We start from the raw sequence: 17,218 nt of genomic DNA on the forward strand, positions 1-17,218 counted from the left end.
ATCAATGTCCCTCTGTCCTTCCAGCAACAGAAGACCTTGGAAAGTTTTAACTGGGAACACACCTTCATCTACATGATGCTATTATTCACAGCTTTGTCCCACATCTGTGTTGTTTCCAGTCTCGCACTGTGACAACAGTGCTGCTAAGTGGGCACCTGACTTTCGCTCAGGTCATGATCTTGCAAGTTTGTGAGTTCGAGCCCTGCGTTGGGTGAGCTGGAGCCCCATTTCTGGTAAAACAGGAGCCATGTGTGAGCCCAACTTTCTCTCCCCCCCCCCCTTGTGAGACTCTCTGTCTCCCTCTCTCTCTTTCTCTCTCTACCCCTCGCTCACTTACACCCTGTCTTTCTCTCTCAAGACAAAACAAACAAAAGGGCGCCTTGGTGGCTCACTCGGTTAAGTGTCTGACTTTGGCTCAGGTCATGATCTTGCAGTTCGTGGGTTCAAGCCCCGCGTTCCACTCTGTGCTGACAGCTCAGAGCCTGGAGCCTGCTTCAGATTCTGTGTCTCCCTCTCTCTGTCCCTCCCCCGCTCAGGCTCTGTCTCTCTCTCTCTCTCTCTCTCAAAAATAAAATAAAATAAAAAACCACTGCCGCTAAGTATATTTCTGCATCCCTCCTGATGTATATGCAAGGGTTTATCTGGATATGCACGTAAGTGGAATTTGGGCCGTAATGTGGTATGTTTTCTTTACCAGGTGTATGTTGGCTTTACCAAGGTGATGCCAAACTGGTTTTGAAAGTGGTTGCATTAGTTCACACTCACGCTGGTATCTGAACCTCCTCACTGCTCTTCGTGTTTGGTAGCATCAGCCCTGGAAGCCTGTGCCCAGCGGCAGGTGTAACAAGCTCACTGTGGTTGCCGTTTGCGTTTCCTGGGTTGCTAACGATGGCGGCTTTGGGTTTCCTCTCTGGGTTCTGCCTGCTCACATCTTTTGTATTTTTCTCTGCAGTTCGCTTGCAGCTTGACATGCAGTTTCCATATACTCTGGATTCTAGTCTTTTGTCAGTTACATGTATACAGTCAGTGTCTTTTCCTAGTTTGTGACTGACCTCTTCACTCTCATCTGCTGTCACGATCAGAAGTCCTTAACTGTAATGCTGAGGAATTGATAGATCTGTACGTTTGTGGTGAGTGCTTTATTCACTTATTTACTTACTGGTCTTATGAGATCTTCCCTTACCCCCAGCTCCTGGGGATATTCTCCTGTCTTACCTTGTAAACGTTTTACAGCATTTCCCTCACACTTTGATGTGTACCTTACCTGAAAACCGTCGTGTGCACTCTTTGTTTTGAATGCCTCCAAGTAGTCCCTGTTACCGCTGGTCTATAGAATTAATGCTTCTTTATATTTGCTCATGTTTACCGGTTCTGAGCTGCCAGACAACATTGGCAGCAGCAGCAGCAGCATCGCCGAGTCTTACCCTGAGCCAGGCAGTGTGCCCAGCACCATCACGTGTGGTGAGATAGTAAGACACATATATACAGGTCTCTGCCCCCAGTTCCTGGTGCAGAGCTCCTAAAACCCTCGCAATTTCCTAAGTGCAAGGAGCATTAGGAGCACCTCTTGTTCTGATGAGGGGACTCTGGGTGGGCTTCTGGGTGGGGGCTGGTCACCAGAAAGGCCAAACCATGATTAGAAGCTTGGAATCCGCGACCCCATCCCGTACTCTCCAGAAAGGGAAGAAGGACTGGAAATGGAGTTAATAATTCATCCTACCCGCATGAGGGAGTCTCCATAAAACCCCAGTAGTACAGGGTTGAGGAAGCTTCCAGGCTGGTGAATACACCCACACCTGGAGGGTGCTGCACCCCAAGTCCATGGGGACAGAAGCTCCCATGCTCAGGACCCCATGCATTCCCTGTATCTGTTCATCTGGCTGTTCATATGAACCCTTTATCATGTCCCTAAATAAACTAGCAGACAAATCAGTGTTTATCCGAGTTCTATGAGCCACTCTAGCAAATTAATGGAACCCAAGGAGTGGTCAGTCAGAAGCACAGGTGATAATCTCAGCATCTGAAGTGGGGGTGGAGGGACAGTCTTGCGGGACTGAGCCCTCCCGTAACCTGTGGGAATCCGATGCTGTCTCCAGGTGGAGAGGATCAGAATTGAGTTAAATTATAGGACACCCAGCTGGTGTCGCAGAGAATTGTTTGATGCAGGGAGAATTCTCCGCACACCCGGTGACCAGAAGTGAGTTGTTACATGTGAGTAGGACGGAGACTTACGGTAGGGAAAAGCTGCATGCTTCTCTCATAGAAGGAAAAATCTGCATTTCTCATTGCACATGTATCGTCTCATTCCCTCCTGATTACAACCCTAACGTAGGCATTTGTTCCTAGTTTTCAGACAAGGAGAGTAGAAGTTTAGGGAGATTAAGTAAACCTCCCTAAGCTCACACCAGTAAAACGTGAGTCAGGATTTGAACCAGGGTCTCCCTGTTTCTAGAGCCCATGGTTTCCACTGAGCACAAAGGTATGAGGTCATTGCTTCGCCAGGGGACCTGGGTGAAAGTGCATGAACTTGGTCCCCAGTCCTAGGAGAAGCAAGGTGACGCTTTAGGGGGTAGAGGCCCACTCCTCAGGCCCTAAAGTGCACAGCTCCATGATAGGCATTAAGACTCACAGATGGGAGGGACCCTCTAGTTGTTAGGCCCTGGGCATATGGGAGGATCCATCCCTGAGGTTGAACCATCATCAAGCCCGGAGCAGGGCCCTCACATCCCCAGGCAGGCACCCTGGTTTGTGTGCATACTCACCGTCACTTCTGCATGCTTCTCGGGGGCACCCAGCCACTCTCAGGAATCTATACAAAGAGACTTCTGTGAGCAGATGACACTGGTGGCAACGGCTTTATTGTCATGAGGATAATTAGCTCTGTGTCCTCCTTCTGAAGGGGGCGGGAAGGAGAGAATATACAAAGATAATACTCACTGGCGAAGGCCATGTAGTCCAAACCAAAGGTAATGTACACAGCAGTTCTCACTATAGTGGTTTTGCTCTTCTGTAGGTTTGAGCACGTTTTTAATTCCCTGTTATGACTCTCAGTCAGTGAAGCCGCACCGCTCTTTGAATTCAGGACATAACCAGACCCAGAGACACAGGAAAGTTGGGCATGGCCACCCCTGGCCCCATTCTCTCCTTCCTCCGTGGGGCTGTGAGCTCTGCTACCCAGTTCTCTCCGTCTGGAGTGTTGCCTGGACTAACTTAGGCCAGATTTTTCATTTTGACCACAGACTTTTCAGTTACATGTAAGAAAAAGAATGGATAAGTGGAGATCTCCCTGCTCCTAAATAGGTCCTTTTTGGTGCACATTTAAAGGTTCCCACCAGTTTGACCCTGACTCTGAAGACCACTCACTGAGCCTCCTGGCAGGGTCTCATCCTAGAAGAATTTGTCCCAAGTCCAAACACCAGCATTAAATGCTTACTAAATGCCAAACAGGGTACCAAGCCCATTACATGTTGTGATAATGCGATTCAGTCATACAACCAAAATACAGTTCTCATATATATTTGGTCTTTGTCCACAGTTCCTGGCTCACAGCTCCCCAAACCTTGCAATTTCCTGAGCCATCTTTTGTTACAATGGTGGCTCTCTTATCCTCAGTTTCTGAAATCTCTTCAGAGTCGTAAAGGAGAAATGGATGTCCTGTGGTTGATAACAGGCCCCTTTCCTCCACAAGTGGGCTTCTGTTAATGAGGGACTTTGGGGAAGCATGTAAGGAAGAGAGCTGGTTGCCAGAGGGAAGAACCATGAATCAGGAAGCAACCTCATTTCTGGGGAGCGGAGGGGAGGGGCTGGAAGCTGACTCAGTCCCCGATGGCCGGTGATCTAATCAGTTATGCTCCCACGTGCTACCATACTGGTCCCCAAGCTTCACAAAGACAGAAGTCCCTTTGTTTGAGACCTGACTTATACAGCTCTTCATCTGGCTGTTGATTCAGATCTTTTAATATCCTTTGCAATAAATCAATAATCTAGTGAGTGAACAGGTTTCCTGAGTTCTATGAGCCACTCTAGAAAATTAATTGAGCCCAAGGAGAGGGTCATAGGAACAACTTTTTTTTTTTAATGTTTATTTTTGAGAGAGAGAGAGAGAGAGAGAGAGAGAGAGAAACAGAGAGCTTTGGGGGAAGGGCAGTGAAAGGGAGACACAGAATCCGAAGCAGGCTCCAGGCTCCAAGCTGTCAGCACAGAGCCCAACGCAGGACTCGAACTCACATACTGCGAGACCATGACCTGAGCTGAAGTCGGAAGCCTAACCAACCAAGCCACCAGGTACCCTGGGAACTTCTGATTTACAGCCAGTGAGTCAGAAGCATAGGTGTCAGCCGGGGTTTGTGATTGGCGTCTGCAGTGGAGGACAGTCCATCAGCACTGACTTACCCTGTGCAATCTGGGTAGATAGTGTCAGAATTGGGCTGAATTGGGGGACACCCAGCTGGGGTCAAGATAATTGGAGCTGGTGTCAGGAAAACCCATGTACCTACTTTGGGATTGGGTTCCAGTATCATATTACACGTATCAATCCATGTAAACCACACAATAATCCTATAGAATAGGCATTTTGATCTCTTCTTCACATGAGGAGACTAAGATTCAGAAAAATTAAGTAACTTGCTTCTGGCTGAGCTAGGATTTGAACTCATAATAACCAAGCCAAAGGGCTATGAACCATACCAGGTCCTGCCGGCCACATGATCAGCCCTGAGGTCATTTTCAAGGGTCACCGGACACTCACAGGCTAGTGACTTGCAATCTGGCATAAAAGTCAGTACAGAGACGTCCAAAGCCTCTCAGGAGTTCAGGATTTGAAGTTCAGGTCTGCCGGTGACAGCTGTGATCTAAAGCCCTAACTAGAGTAGAGTCCTCCTTATACCTGTGAATCAGAACTTGCACTTGAACAAGTCAACACTAAAGTGTTTAGTTTAAACACTAAAGTTTGCAAAGCAGGGCAGGGGAGGGGCGGGTAGATGGTGGCAGCTCAGCCCAGAGGGTCCTGCGCAGGTTAAAGAATGTGTATGTGATTGTGAAACACTTCAACAACGGGCTACACTGTTATCACATAGAGTTCACCTCTGACAGGCAATGATAGTCTAACATCAGAAGATCCGACGTGGGATGACCACATCCATGGGCAGACAGAAAAATCACAACGCTTATCTCAAAACGTGAAAAGAGGTATTTGATAAAGCTTAAACCCCAGGTATTATTTGAAAAACTCTAAGAAAACCAGGACTAGAAAACCACTCTTTAACTTGATGAAGGCTCTCTACCAAGAAATCCACAGTCAGTATACTTAACGGAGAAACCTTAGAGAGCTTATTCTCATGTTAAAAAGGGACCAAGGGTGGCCTCTATCAGCACCGCTCAGCAGCATGTTGCAGGTCCCCTGCCCACACAGCAGGGTGCAAAATGGCAGTAGGAGTTACACAGATTACAAGGAAAGAGTCAAAATTTATTTTCAGATGATAAAATAGTAACGATTTTCTACATAAGTGACCCTATGAATTAACAAACTATTAGAATTCATAAGAATGTGGCAAAATTACTAAAAAGACTATCAATATCAATATTGTTCCTTCATATCAGCAATAACCAATACAAATTATAATTTTTTAAAGGAAAGTTTTATAATAGCAATGCGAGCCTTGTGAATATCATAGCTTCCCCAAAAGGTACAAATTTTAGGAAGAGCAAGTTTTGGTTTTCCTTATGAAGTATTTCAGATCTGCAGAAGAGTGTTCTAAGTAACCTAAGGAACAGTCACCACTCAACTCCATCAAACTCTTATCCCTTGATGAACATGATCTAGTTTTCCCCCCCAGAAAATAAAACATTACACATACAGCTGAGAGGCCCTGTGTGCACAGTCCTTTTCCAATCACAGGCCGCCTGCCTTCCTGACCAGAAAGACCCACCGGCCGGGTTTGGTGTGTGCCCAGGTGTGCTTTTGAAGTGTATCCATACAGATTCGTGTAGCTATGATTCATTCATTTTCACTGTTGTATGGTACTGTATTATATGAATAGACCACAGCTGATTATCTGTTCTGTAATTTAAACTGTGCTGTATAAGAGACTCTTAAAAACTGAGAACAAACTGAGAGCTGATGAGGGGGTGGGAGGGAGGGGAGGGTGGGTGATGGGTATTGAGGAGGGTACCTGTTGGGATGAGCACTGGGTGTTGTATGGAAACCAATTTGACAATAAATTTCATATATTTAAAATAAATAAATAAATAAATAAATAAATAAATAAATAATAAACTGTGCTGTGACAAACCATCATGAGGTGTTTCATTGCACATTTGTGTGAACGTTTCTCTCGAGGGAAAGTTTCCGGGCCAAAGGACAGGCATGTTACTAGATGTTGCCAAACTGTTCTCTGGAGAAAATCTCAAAATCCCATTAAAGACACAAAACAAGATCCAAACAGCTGGAGGGAGACAACACGTGTATGGATAGGATGACAATGTCCATTTTCTCCAAATTAATTTCCCTCAATCCTCCAATTCAATAAAATTTCAATCAATGCCAACGTAAGTTCAGTTAAAAGAGCACCAGCATTTTTTTTTAAAGAATCTGACAAATTGATTCTAAGTTCATATGGAAGCATAAATGTCTACAGATAACTGAGATATATCTGAAAAAGAAGCTAAGGGGGTAGAGCCGTCCTATTAGACGTTAACTTGCACTACAAGGTTGTCGCAATAAAAAACAGCATGAACTGGCCCAGGAGGAGACAAATAGATTGAGACAACAGAGTAGAAAGCTCAGAAACAGCTCTTTCACTCATGGGAAGCTGGTACAGCAGAAGTGGCCCTACTGGTCAGTAGGACTAAGATGGATTATTTAAGTAAATGGAGTTGGAGGAACTGCTTACTCTATGGAGAAAGGCGGCGTCCTCCTAACTCCAGATAAACCAAAGATTTCATGTGCACAGTAAGTTATAAAACTAGTGGAAATATATATAAACACACACATGATCTTGTGGTGGCGAAAAAGATCTCAAAAACATAAATCACAAAGTGAAAATGTATTAAATTTATCATGAAAGTTCAGGATTGCTATCTAATTAATAACACCACCAGCAAAGTTAATAAATGAGTGATATTTTCAAGCCTAAGATGAGCAAGAGATTACCATCTAGAATATGTAAGAGATTCCTGGAAGTCAATGAAAGGAAGAGGGGAACCTGAAAGATACGGAAACAGCATAGAAAAGTCCAGAAGAAACGCACACTTTACAGGAAGAAAAACACAAACATTTTAAAAATACGTTATCAGTTTGCAGTCATCAGATTTGCAGAAATGAGCAAGTTTGATGGCACCCATTTGTGTGGGGGGGGCTGGGAAGCAGGAACCTCTGTGCCCCTCCAGCAGAAGTATAAGTGGGTACAGCCATCTTGGGGAGCAACTGGTGGTACTTAAGGAAATTAAGTGTGCAAACGCCAGCCATCCCCTCCTGGGGTATATCTTAGGTTCACAAGGGAAAAGCATGAGGCTGTTCATCATCAGTGTTGCTCATTGTCACAGGCAGACGGAGGTAACCCAGACATTCTTTGCCAAAAGAAAGCAAAGTAAACATGGTTGACGTGTTCTATAGAATACTATTCAACGATTAGAAGCCATAAACTAGATGTATATACAGCAACATGACTAGATCTCAAAACCGTGGTACTAGGTTTAAAGAAGGAAGAAACAGTCCTGTACTACTTGTGTGTGCAAGGACCCCTCTGTATCCGAGGGTTTGTGAGAACATTCGAGAGCCACTGCCCACGGGGTGAAGAGAATGGGAATGGGACTTGGAGACAGGGGAGAAAGTATAAATAAAACAAGAAGACCCTGCACAGTTTTGCACCCGGAACCATGGAGTATGACTGAGTCAGCTGTCTGCACTGGGGGTCCAAGGAAAAGGAAAGAACGGAGATGCGTGGGGAAAATGGCATGAGGAAAGCCAGCAAGCCTGCGGAGCACGACCAGGGCACAGAGGCAGTGCTCTGGCCCGGGTGTCCGTCACATCCTGCCTGCTGTAATTACTGTTCTTGGGCTTTGGACAGACTCCACCTGGGCCGCCCTGGTCCTCAGGGGCACGTCCCGGTCTGTGACAGCTCCTCACGTAAACCAGCAGCCACACACTTGTTTTGTGGAGTCTCTGTTTGCCTCCTGCCCGGTAGTGAACAGTGCTCAGCCTCTCACATTCCAGATTCCCGGAGCCCAGCAAGGCTTGCAGAAGCATGGAGCCCAAGGTCAACTAGGCTGAGGCTCCTGTGCAGGCGATAAAGGCCGGTTTTACACCACAAACATTGCAACACAAATATTTTCAGGTTTTCCAGTGGGGCCACCAAGTGGATTCTTTCCCTCAAGGCAGCTCCAGTCCTCAGACTCAACTCTCCCCTGAAGCCTCTGAATCCTACTCTCTTCCTTATGCAGGGCAATTTAATTTTGGCCCAGGGCCTCCCTAGATGCATACCCACAGCCTAAATCACTGGACACTCACCATGAGAGTAGCAGCACTAGACGTGGAAATACAGTGTAAGCAGCTCATTTGTGTTCTCAACTTCATATGCGGCCAAAACGCCTGGCCTGCCCAGAACACGAGTTGAGTGCAGGGGAAGTGAGACAAAGCCTCATCATCCAACAGGAACGGGGATGATAATGCATATTTGAGAGGTTAGTTGGACCTGAAAGCAAATGTCACTTTATTGAACAGTGGGGTCTGGTAAATCAGGAAGCTCGGAGTTACAAGGAGGGACAGGCTTGTGTCGCGGTCACAGATTCCGTTGTCTTTCAAGTTTTCAGCGTCTGGCTGGTTCGTCGTACACTGTATTAGGACGCCCTCTACGAGAAAGAAACGACCCGAATGTCAGAATGGAAGGGAGTCTGGGTCCACCCTGCGCCCCGCAAAGACGGGAGCATGTCTGCGCGCATGTCAACGGAACAAATTAATGCAGGCCCAACGACGTTGTTTTTCCCCACGACGGTTATTTTGAAGCTTTGGCAGTTTCTATTGTACTGGTGTTTGGTTTCGTTTTTCAAACTCGCGCTGGCTCCCCGAGCCGTGCGTGTGTCCGGGAGCAGCCCCTGGGCTCCCGAAAGCTCGGCCGCTCTCCGCCCCAGCGCCCCTCGGACTTCCCCCTCGGCCCTTCATTCTGTTAGGAGCCTGTTTCCCAGACAGCTCCGACCGACCGACCGAAGGAGGTGGCGAAGGCGGGGTCGCGCTCCGCGGCGGGCGAGACGGGGCAGGGCACTTGCGCGCTGGGTGCAGCAGGTGCGAAGCCCTAGAGGCCTGGTGCCGGTGCGCGCGCGGCCGAGCTCAAGCGCCCCCCACCCCCCCCCACCCCCCCCCCCCCCCGCCTTGCTGCCCGCCCACGCGCCCGCCACGCCCACCGCCTACCCGCGGGCTCTGGGCTGCACTTGCACATGCCCGCGGGGGCGCCCGGAGGTGCCGCCGGGGCAGCCGAGCGCCAAGGGGACACCCTCGGAGCTCCAGGGGCAGTGAGGCAGGTCCTGCTGGTCCCGGGTGAACCTCGTCGGCTTCCTGTCCTCGGAGAGGGCCGTGCTCCAGCTGGCGGCCGGAGGGTCCCGGGTCCCGGCCCCTGGGGGAGGAGAGCAGGGCGTGGAGGGGAGCCCTGGGGCGCATGCGCCGCTCGGGGCGGGGCAAAAAGCGCTCCAGTAGGTGCCACCTGCCAGCGCCTTTCTGTCCTGAACCTCGGCTTCCCCTTCTGTTCTGTAAGGACCGAGGCGGGAGCAATGCTACCCAACAGGCAAGTGCTGCTCAGCTGTGAGATTTTGTTTTTCAAAGTGCAGCCCCTGAACGGCCTCGCCAGGGAGCTTGTAAAAGTGCAGAATCCTGGGGGTGCCTGGGTGGCTCATTCGGTTAGGCGTCTGACTCTTGGTTTTAGCCCAGGTCATGATCTCCCTGGGATCAAGCCCCACATCAGGCTCTGCACTGACATTGTGGAGCCTGCTTGGGATCTCTCTCTCCCTCTCCTTCTCTCTTTTCTCCTCCCCCACTTTCTCTCAAAATAAATACATAAACTTTTTTTTTTTTTGATGCAGAATCTTGGGCCCCATCCCTACTGAACCAGAATCTGCATTTTAACAAGATCCCCGGGTGGTTTTTCTTGCACATTAAGTGTGAGAAGCAGAATGTGGTGATATTTGTGGAAATGGTTTCTTCTTTAAGCACCAATCTCAAAGTAAATGCTAGGTTTTAAATTATACAGTATCTGTTCAAGTCAGCAGAGTCTGGCACAGTGCCGGGCATTACACACACACACACACACACACACACACACACACAACCAAGAACTTCATAAATATTTGGGGGGAAATAATGCCTACACAAGTAACAAACATTGAGCCCTCACTATGTGCCAGGTGCTACACTAACTGCCTCATTACCTGGTGGTAATGAGGCATCTACTGCCTCACTTACCTGGTGGCTACGTGTGGGGCTAGAACCAGTGTGTTTTCCATTGTCTCTTTCCATTTCCAGTGAAGAGACTGGAACAAAGAGGCTTAACGGCTTGCCGGATGCCTCTTACCCAGCGAGAGCTGGAGCAGAGAGCCCAGTAACCAGGCTCCAGACTTGGTGTATTTAATTGCTCTGTTTGCTGCCTTGGGTTGAGTGAGTGGATGAGAGAAAGACTCCCGAAACCCCCAGCTGTTTACCTGAGTCTGTTTCCAGATGATGCACCAGGCTTTCTGAGCGAAGCAGAAATAGAAAGGTATGTAACTTGCCATCTCTTACAGGTACTCCCCAGGGCAGACCTGGGGACCCCGTGGGGAAGGAGGAGAAGGCATCTGCTCCATGCCTCCTGCTGTGCTCTAATGGCACAGCAGCCCCCACCTGCCAGTGCATGTCCCTGGAGAGAGAAGATCTCTGAGGAACGGTCCCTCTGAGCAGAGCAGGGTCACTAAGGGAAGGCTTGGGCGGAAGACAACTGGAGCCAGGCTTGGAAGGCAGGGGAAGGTGGAGAGGGATGGGGGGGGGGGGCAGAAGGGCAAGCGGTGGAGGGGGGAGGGAACAGCATGGGGAAATCTGTTACCCCTTCCCCTTTACCTGAGAAGGTCCTCAGCATCTCTGGGAGGGGCAGGATTTTCCTGTGAACATCTCGGATCTTCTTGACAAGGGCAGGAGAAATGGTCTCTGGACTCACAAAAGTCTTCTCACACCTACAACCAGTTCCTCCAGAATTAGAGGAAGGTCCTTTAGGAGAATGTTTGGGGCTTGTGGAGGCTGCAAGAGGTCGTTACCCTGTTTGCCTCTAGAGGACAGTACAGGGTCACTAGGAAAAGGAGAAGGCGCTTGAACTCCTCTGTGACTTGTTTGCTGCTCATTACTAGGGGAAAGGGGATGGGGGACAACAGCGGGATGGAAGAAAATGCGTCCTTGCGGGTCACCCGCTGCATGACCTTGACAGCACCCCTACCCCCTCCCCCAACCCCTCAACCCCCCAAGCTCCTTCCCCCACTTCCTGGTCTCAGCTTCCTCCGCAGACCAGAAGGCCTGCAAAGCCCATCTAGATCGGAATCTCTAACACAACTTGAAAAGTATGTTTGGAGATGCTTCTTGGCTCATGGGCCCCCAGGGTAGACACCCCGGGTTCAGGCCCCTGTGGATGCATGACCCACGGCTGTGACAGCTGCTCCCTAGCAGAGCACCGGGAAGGCGCAGGCACTTGGAGCAGAGGAAGGGAGAGGAGCTAATATTCACAGTTCCAGCGGCTGCCCCTTGAGAGTAGTGTTTGTAAATTCTGAAGGAAATGGGGCAGTTGAGGGGGGAAATGGTTGAAGGCAGGCTGCCTGGTCTTTCCACATTCCATGCTGACTGTACTTAATAGAAGATGTTCCCCTCAGAATTATGTTTTGGTGTTAATGCTGCCTCGAGCACTAATAATTTCGGGAATTAAATGGATGTTCCTGGATCAGCCTAAAAACCTGATTGTTGTTTGTTTCTTCACTTTTAAGGGGAAAATGTGTCTTTGATACCAAACAATCAATTTTCAAAACAAACTCTTGGAACACAAACCTTTGAGTGGAGGCTGCCTGTGTGTGTGTCTGCCAAAGCAGTTTTGCGTTTCCGCGCAGCCCGCTGGAGGGCGAGGTCAGAGTGCCCCCCAATGTCCGTGCCCAGGGGACACAGGTGACGGACACAAAGTATACACCCCATGTGTGAAGGAAGCAGGACTGGGAGGAGGCCCTACCTGCTCTGGCTGACGCCCACATCCTACAAAAGAAAAAGAACATGCACTCAGTGTCCTCAGGTCCTTCCCGCCGGAGAGGCTGCACATCCGTTCTTCGTAATGCATTGGCTCAAAGTTCTCCTCTTGAAGAAAGTTCTGTGTGTCTAATGACCTACCCATCAGACTATTCTTTTGCACTATGCCTTCCTACTAATGTGGGACTCTGGCCAGATCATTCAAGCTCACTTCTTTGTCTTAGCCTCGTCTTGGGAGCGTGTTCTGCCTCCAGTGATTGAGAGATGGTGGAGAACAGGGTCCAGGCCTTGAGTTACCAGCCGAACCTGATGTGACGCAGGATAATGTGAGGACCATCGAAACAGACACCACTATGGAGTTCTCTCTGTGAACCAGGACCATGCGAGGCATTTGGCATGGATTATCATCTTTGCAGGAGCTCTAGGAAGGAGGTGCTACTGTTATCCCCATGTTTAGGCGGGTGCAAGGCTCGCTGAGGCCACACGGCTGGAAGAGCCTGCCCTCAAACCCAAGAACGGCTGATTCCAGAGTCTTTGACACGACCGCAGTGCGGGGTCAAGTCATCCAGCCTTTCGGGGTCTGCCCCTCTGTAGCGTCTCTGGGCTGAAGAAACCCGACAGCTAGCAGTCCCTCCTAGCAGAAGACCTCTGCTCCCCTCTCCTGCCCCTCTGCAGCATCTCCCAACCTCAGCTGCTGTCCCTGCCTAAGAAATCCCTCTCCCATCCCACGAGGCAGGTTGTGGACAGCCCCCCACACATAGCAGGACACTTGCCAGCTGCTGGCAGTTCTCCAGCTCCTCGGCCTCGGCTCTGTGCCTGGCAACCTCCTCGGAGAACTTGGAGATGTAGCCTTCTCGCTCCTCACAGACCTGCACCTCCAGCTCCCTCAGCCTGGCCAGCAGGAGGCCCCGCTGTTCCCTCAGCTCCTGCTGCAACTTCTCAAACACGGCTTCTACCTGCTGCTTCCTGATTTCGATGTGAGTCTGTGAGAGGCAAAAATACAGACGTGGCCAGGAGGAAGCTCAGAAGCTGTGTTCCAGGAGGGTCATCGGTATTCTTACTGTTAAGAGTGATAAGGACTAACTAAGTCTCTTGTATAATATGATGGGTCTCAGGGTAAACTTAACGTGATGAGGGCTATGTTCTTGTCCTACCTGGAGATTCTACCCGTCATACACATTATATCCTCCGAGCCACACTGAACTTTCACACTAACCTCACCCCACCTCCCCTAGGGCCCAGGGGAGATGGCAGTAGTCATTAATCGGAGAGCCACGCAAGCGAAGGAAGTGAGGTTACAGGCAACGCAGAGTGTGTGGCATTGGTCTTAGCCTCCGACACTGCCTCCTGTAGGGCACACTCTGAGGGGGGCACAGGGATGCTGGAGATCCCTTCCTGTCCCAAAACTTGTCTCTTGGTCAGGGTACCAGAAATTCTCATACTGCAGCTTTCCTCTTGGATAAATAACCATGTAGCTGGGAGCAGGGAGCCCCACCATTCACCTACCGTGCCCAGGGACACCCTCATGGTCTAGGGTTAGCCTCACGGCCAGACTAGAGGGCAGACCCTTGTATACACTTCCTGGCCCCAAGCTTCCCATCTGAAGGCGATGCTTTCAGGCACTGAGACTGGGATGGGAAGGGTTGCTGAGGGCCAAGGTTCTACAGCCATGTCAGCGTGAACGTGGGCTTTGCTGTGTGGCCTTGGGAGCATCACTTTCCTGGACCTCAGCTTTCTGCTCTGTAAAGTGGCTGATAAGTGGATCTTGGGCTAGAAGTCATCACAACCATTTCCAGCTGTGATGCTCTGGGATTCCAAAGCCTTGACCCCAAGTGCCCTTGTGCACACATAGGGAAGTGAATGAGAACAGTTTGCCTCTTCTCACCTGCCAGGCCCCCAGTCTGCTAAGAAAACCCCCAGAGGACAAGGTGCCCAGAAGCTCTTTACCAGAAGCATTTGGAACTTCTGGTCTTCCCGACTCTTTATGTCCTCAATCTCTTCTCCCTCCACCCTCAGGGCTTCCAACTGAGTCCTGACACCGTCCTGTGGGGAGAAGAATGGGCAGAAAGGGGTGGCTTAATTCACAGATACAAGTTGTCTGCTGGGTCCCAGGCACACGGCTGACCACTGAGGGATTCAGCGGTGGAAAGGGCTGACCTGAACAGACCAGCACCTGAGATGAGTCAGTCACGACGACACTGGCAGCCGAGGTGGGAACACAAAGGGCACAGGGGGGATCTCAGAGACAGAAAGCACGTACAGTGGGTCTAGAGGCGTGGAGTGTACTGTGTGTCCCTGGACTGCACACGTAGAAATTGCTGAAATGGTTTAAAAAGGAGTGGGGGGAGAGAGAGCAGTGTCGGAGGAAGTAGCTACGTGAGAAGGAGCTGGAAGCAGGAAGGAGCAGGTGCCCAGCCACCAGTCCAGCTGGATGCTCAGGTCCTGGGAGGGGCGGCTGGGAGATGAGGGGCACGAGGGAGCCACAGGAGGGTTTTGAGCAGGGAAGCAACGTGGTCTGCTGTGTGTTTGTGGAAGATGTACCTCGTGGAGGGTTGGAGGGTGATCGGAGACAGAGAGAGTGGAGGCAGGGAGCACGTCCGAGGCCGTCCAATGTCTGGGTGAAGCACTGAGAGCCTGGACTTGGTGGCGGTTGTGGGGATGAGGCCGAGTTAAAGACCCAAGAGGTGCCTCTGAGAAATCGCTTGCAGACCTGGTGACTGGATGATGAGAGAGATCTGGGGGCAGACAGAGGGGGCAGCGTCCCTGAGACTGGATGGGCCAGGTCATGCCCACTCTCACAAGGAGGAGCCCTGCCTGCCAGTCACCCTTGCTGGCCTCTCCCGCCTCATCCCTCTGAGTCCAGCAGCCAGGGCTTTGTGAAGTCTCCAGTCTGGGTCCCGGGAGGCCTGGCTCAGCCTGCACACAGTGGGTGGATTGTCCCAAGGGCAGCCAACTCATGCTTACGGTTCTTGGCGTCCATCACCGAGGGGCCTCTGAGGCTGGAGTTGAAGTTCCTGCAAGACTGTGAACAGCCACACATCCAAGTGACCCATGGCCCTCTCCGTCTGGAAGTGTCCCCCGTGTCCCTACGCTGGAGTCCCCTGATGTAGCAGCCAGGGCCTTCACCTGGACCCCTATCCCGTTCCCTCCACTACGTGTGACCAGACACCGTCCCACCCCCAAAGGCCCGAGGTAAAGCCATGCTTCTTACCTGGTTGGGCTGGCAGGCCCCGTCCAGGAAGCCCACGGCGTGGGTGTGGTGGGAGGGGCCCTCTCGACAGCGCGTGCACAGGAGCTGAGCATCATGTCCGCAGAAGAAGCATACCTTCTCCCCGTGTTCCTCACAATGCATCTCCTCCAGAGTGCCCAGCGGCACGGGGACTGTGACAGGGTCTGTGTGCCCCTCCTCCTTGCACCATGGACACAGCAGGACCTTGCAGGAGGGCTGGGCCCCCATCCCAGAGGGCAGATGAGGCACGGCCAGCAGGAGGTGTGTCCACAGGTCCTTTGTGGGGCCTCTTGCAGGCCGGACAGGTGGCCTCCTCGTGGGAAGGGGCTGAGGGCATCACGGTGCCTTCTCCAGCCTGTCCACTGAGGCCTCTGCCTCAGGCCACACTAATGTCCTTCCCCAAGATGAGTCACGTTTGCGTGAGTCACTGAGGGAAGACCACGGGAGGCTGAGACGGGGAAGCCACGTGGGCTTCCCCGGAACCACCCATCAGCTGAGTGGGTTCAAACTCCAGCATGGCTCGAATCACCCAGCATTTCCCAGCCTGGTCAGCCTGCTCTCTGTTCCTGGGCTGGGGAGCCGAGCACGGTTTCCTGGAACCACTCCCTGGACCACGGAGGGTGGAGAGACCTGGGAAGAGACTCCACTTCCTGTCCAGCAGAGCAGGTGGGAGCCATAAACCTCCGGCTCTGAGGTGTGTCCGGGGCGGCAAAGTCCATCCTGGGACACGAGGTGCTCTCGGGGGCCCCTCCTCTGCCCAGGCTGGCCTCCTTGGCTTGTGCGCCCTGCCAGCCCCAGAGCCAGTGTCCCCAACAGGATGACGCTGGGTCACGTTGTGCTTCAATTTTACTCTCTAACTTCAGGCGAGAGAAGGCGAGAAACTGCAATATGAATGATTTGTATTGATAAAATTTGCAAAACCCAGCCCCAAAGGTAACAGACATTTGTGTTGGCTTAGTATTCTCATATTATTGTGTCCAATCTAATACCAACCCTTTGGGACAGGGATGATTACTCTCTTTTTACCGAAGAAGACATGTGAAGTCACGAAGCTGGGAACTGTGGGGCTGGGATCAGCCCTGGCCTCCAGTTCGGGCCTCCTTTCCTGGCCTCCTCTCCCAGCCTCCTCTCCCAGCCTCCAGTCTTGGCCTCCTCTCCCGGCCTCCAGTGCCAGCCTCCTCTCCCGGCCTCCTCTCCCGGCCTCCTCTCCCAGCCTTCTCTCCTGGCCTCCAGTCCCAGCCTCCTCTCCTGGCCTCCTCTCCTGGCCTCCAGTCCCAGCCTCCTCTCCCAGCCTCCTCTCCCGGCCTCCTCTCCCAGCCTCCTCTCCCAACCTCCAGTCCCAGCCTCCTCTCCCAGCCTCCTCTCCCGGCCTCCAGTCCCAGCCTCCTCTCCCAGCCTCCTCTCCTGGACTCCTCTCCTGGCCTCCAGTCCCAGTCTCCTCTCCCAGCCTCCTCTCCTGGCCTCCAGTCCCAGCCTCCTCTCTCAGCCCCCTCTCCTGGCCTCCAGTCCCAGCCTCCTCTCCCAGCCTCCTCTCCCAGCCTCCTCTCCCGGCCTCTAGTCCCAGCCTCCTTTCCCGGCCTCCTCTCCCAACCTCCTCTCCCGGCCTCCAGTCCCAGCCTCCTCTCCTAGCCTCCTCTCCCAGCCTCCAGTCCCAGCCTCCTCTCCCGGCCTCCAGCCCCAGCCTCCTCTCCCGGCCTCCAGTCCCAGCCTCCTCTCCCGGCCTCCAGTCCCAGCCTCCTCTCCCAGCCTCCTCTCCC

General features: G+C 51.6%; 1 protein-coding gene across 1 annotated transcript; it reads right to left on the minus strand.

Annotated features, from left to right (window-relative positions):
- Positions 1–8,684: 8,684 nt before the first annotated feature.
- Positions 8,685–15,761, minus strand: LOC125159839 (tripartite motif-containing protein 15-like). Its single transcript, XM_047848506.1, has 10 exons — positions 15,444–15,761; positions 15,197–15,254; positions 14,774–14,967; positions 14,180–14,275; positions 13,006–13,215; positions 12,219–12,241; positions 11,075–11,187; positions 10,684–10,716; positions 9,404–9,605; positions 8,685–8,847 (listed from the first exon to the last, which is right to left on the minus strand). The coding sequence occupies exons 1-10, from the start codon at positions 15,687–15,689 to the stop codon at positions 8,805–8,807; spliced, it is 1,218 nt and encodes a 405-aa protein (XP_047704462.1). The 5' UTR covers positions 15,690–15,761; the 3' UTR covers positions 8,685–8,804.
- Between the last annotated feature and the right edge of the window lie 1,457 nt (positions 15,762–17,218).

The sequence above is a fragment of the Prionailurus viverrinus genome, unplaced genomic scaffold (assembly GCF_022837055.1).
Source record: "Prionailurus viverrinus isolate Anna unplaced genomic scaffold, UM_Priviv_1.0 scaffold_67, whole genome shotgun sequence".
NCBI lineage: Eukaryota > Metazoa > Chordata > Mammalia > Carnivora > Felidae > Prionailurus > Prionailurus viverrinus.

Excerpts from the sequence above, each read along its gene's own strand:
- LOC125159839 (XM_047848506.1), bottom strand. The coding sequence starts at position 15,689 with ATGGGGGCCCAGCCCTCCTGCAAGGTCCTGCTGTGTCCATGGTGCAAG. Across the intron at positions 13,216-14,179 it reads AGAAGTTCCAAATGCTTCTG|ACTCACATCGAAATCAGGAA; the intron begins GTAAAGAGCTTC and ends TGCCTCTCACAG. Across the intron at positions 12,242-13,005 it reads TGGAGAACTGCCAGCAGCTG|GATGTGGGCGTCAGCCAGAG; the intron begins GCAAGTGTCCTG and ends TTTCTTTTGTAG.